Here is a 2,267-nt window from a genome sequence, read left to right as displayed (position 1 = left end):
AGTTGTAGAAAGCCATTACATTTCTTTATGAAAGTCAGATAAGTGAAACAATGGGAGCCTCCCATCACATACTGGCACATGGGCCTGCTCCTTTGAGAAAAGATGTAGGTGAAACCACACAGTGCAAAGAGCTAAAAGCAGTAAAAGTCATATAGGAGTGGGAAAAAAGGATGTGATAACCATTAAGAGCGTGGTCCTGAGGATCACTAAGGGACCTTTGGGCCTATGTGGAAAAGACCTATAGAGCTGTAAACAGAGACATCATTCTCTATGTTTTATGTATGCTGCTTTCAGGTGGGGGAAAAAAGGGCTTTCTGCAATTTTGCTAAGAATGTAGGATTGTATCCAACAAACATCTGACTCTGCTGCCAGCTTCTCCTAAGCGAAACATTGTAGAAGATGTTGAGTACTGACTCAGTTCAGAGTTCAGCTGTATTTAACACAGTACGCTGAACTCCCTGCGTTAAAACTGTACTTGCTGCTGGAGTGTGTTAGTTTATAATGGCTTAACCTCTCTGCCATCCATTCTAAAGTGCCTGTAGCACAGAAGAAATACTGACTCATTTTGACCAGAGTTCTCAACTTACTAAATTTTGATGTCCCTGAACAAGAGCATAGCATGTAGGATTATAAAAATCACTGTTGTTTAGAAATATCCCAAATGACACTGTCTCAATAGTTTTCTATTTGTCACACATCAACCTGTACCCTCTTAGAAAATGAAGATGTTTTGTTTGCCACAGAAAAAGAGAGGCAGACCAGCACCGTATGCTTTCCATTTTAAAATGATGCATCAATGACAGAAGTCATCCCTAGTAATCCTCCACTGATGTATCATAGGCGTGCCAAATAATTGAATAATGCAACTGCTCAGAGGATAGAGGTTACTAAAACAGAATACAACAATTCCTGAGAAAGACAGTTCTGCCCCTGTGTTTACTCCAGAAGTCAGCAGTTACAGGGGAGTTCAGGACTAGCTTTCAGTCGATTCTGAAGGCTAAATCTGGAGGAAGCACCCACACATGAACTAGATTGAACCGCAGCTTCAGCTAGGACAGTCAGACCTAAATTCATTGAGACAACTAGTCCTCAGTTTTCACAGTTAGCTGCGGGTCCCCTCCTCAGCCAGCAGCAACATAAAAAATTGTTGACCTGCATCGTGGCATCCAGGGCCCCTGTGCATACCTGTGCCTGAACTCTGGTTTTGCTCTGCTACCTCCTTGTAGAGATTGACATTAATTCTTGCTAACTGGATTTGTAGGGAGCAGATAAATTCACCTGTTGCTTAAATGGTAAAATCTTTTCTATTCAAGGCAGTAGATGAAATTCTTGAGCTCCCATCCTATACCAGTATAGGAAGCATTTTTACCAGATGTGCCTTTGATTGACCAGTGGAGATGTTGGGTAACCCTTGTGTAGTTCAGGGCTGCGGGTTTAAGCAGTCATGTGACATTTTCTGGGGTTTAGTCTCTTGGACATTCCCATGTGGCTCATACAAGGAAACATCTTTATTAAAATAACAACAATTTCACATTTCTGTACAGCTGTTCATTTCCCATGTTGATACAAGGGCTCAAGATAGCCTTTTTTTCCTCAAAGGCTCCTTCAGTTTCCCCAGCACTTCAGTTAGCAAGCTAAAATCAAACTATTTTCTAGAAAAAAATGCAAAGACATGTTTAGGGGAGAGAAAAAAAAAGGTTTAAATCAGACCCCGTATGAAAGCAGTGAACAGTCTCCCGTTTCCCATCACTAACACCTGAGCTTAGTCTCTCCAAACATTAGGCTTTCGGAAATGCGTTTTAACGGCCGGGCGGGGCGGTGTAACGGCTGCAGCTCCTCTCAGCCGCCCGCGCGGCGCCCCCTGGCGGCAGCTCCCCCCTGAAGCCTCGCGAGAGCCTCCCCCTCCAGGGGCGCGCGGGGGAAGAGGGCGGCCGTTCTTAACGCATGCGCGGGGGGGGGGGGAAGCCTGTCGGCCGTTCGGAGGAGAGGCGCCATTTTGGGCCTGTGCGAGGCGGGCGGCGGCGGCGCCTGGAGGCCGGCGGGCCCTAGCGGCGAGCGCTGCGCTGGGGCCTTCGCCTTGCCGCCAGGCCCGGAGCCTCGGCGGGGAGGCGTGGCCGGCGGCCCGCCATGGAGAGCGAGTACTACGGCGGGGACCAGTCAGGTACCGGCGCCGGAGCGTCCCCCGTGGGAGGGACGCCCGGGGCACTGGGCCCTGGGAGGGAGGGTGCTGGGCACGGCGGGGCCCTCAGGGATCGCCCTGCCCTGTC

The 2,267-nt window shown here is 48.9% G+C and overlaps 1 protein-coding gene across 6 annotated transcripts in view; it reads left to right on the top strand.

The window, feature by feature from the left end:
* The first annotated feature begins 1,982 nt into the window (after positions 1-1,982).
* The window catches only part of IWS1 (IWS1 homolog (S. cerevisiae)), an 18,558-nt gene continuing 18,273 nt past the window's right edge, over positions 1,983-2,267 (top strand). For 5 of the 6 annotated variants that reach the window (XM_010568198.1, XM_010568195.1, XM_010568192.1 and 2 more), the window contains exon 1: positions 1,983-2,161. In XM_010568198.1, coding sequence (XP_010566500.1) covers positions 2,128-2,161 — 34 coding nt within the window. In that variant the 5' untranslated portion in view covers positions 1,983-2,127. The remainder of the gene's footprint in view (positions 2,162-2,267) is intronic. The other variant, XM_010568199.1, reaches the window with a different exon arrangement.

Source organism: Haliaeetus leucocephalus, unplaced genomic scaffold (assembly GCF_000737465.1).
Source record: "Haliaeetus leucocephalus isolate CR32 unplaced genomic scaffold, Haliaeetus_leucocephalus-4.0 Scaffold240, whole genome shotgun sequence".
NCBI classification, from domain to species: domain Eukaryota; kingdom Metazoa; phylum Chordata; class Aves; order Accipitriformes; family Accipitridae; genus Haliaeetus; species Haliaeetus leucocephalus.
This window is presented reverse-complemented; position numbering and strand designations above follow the sequence as displayed.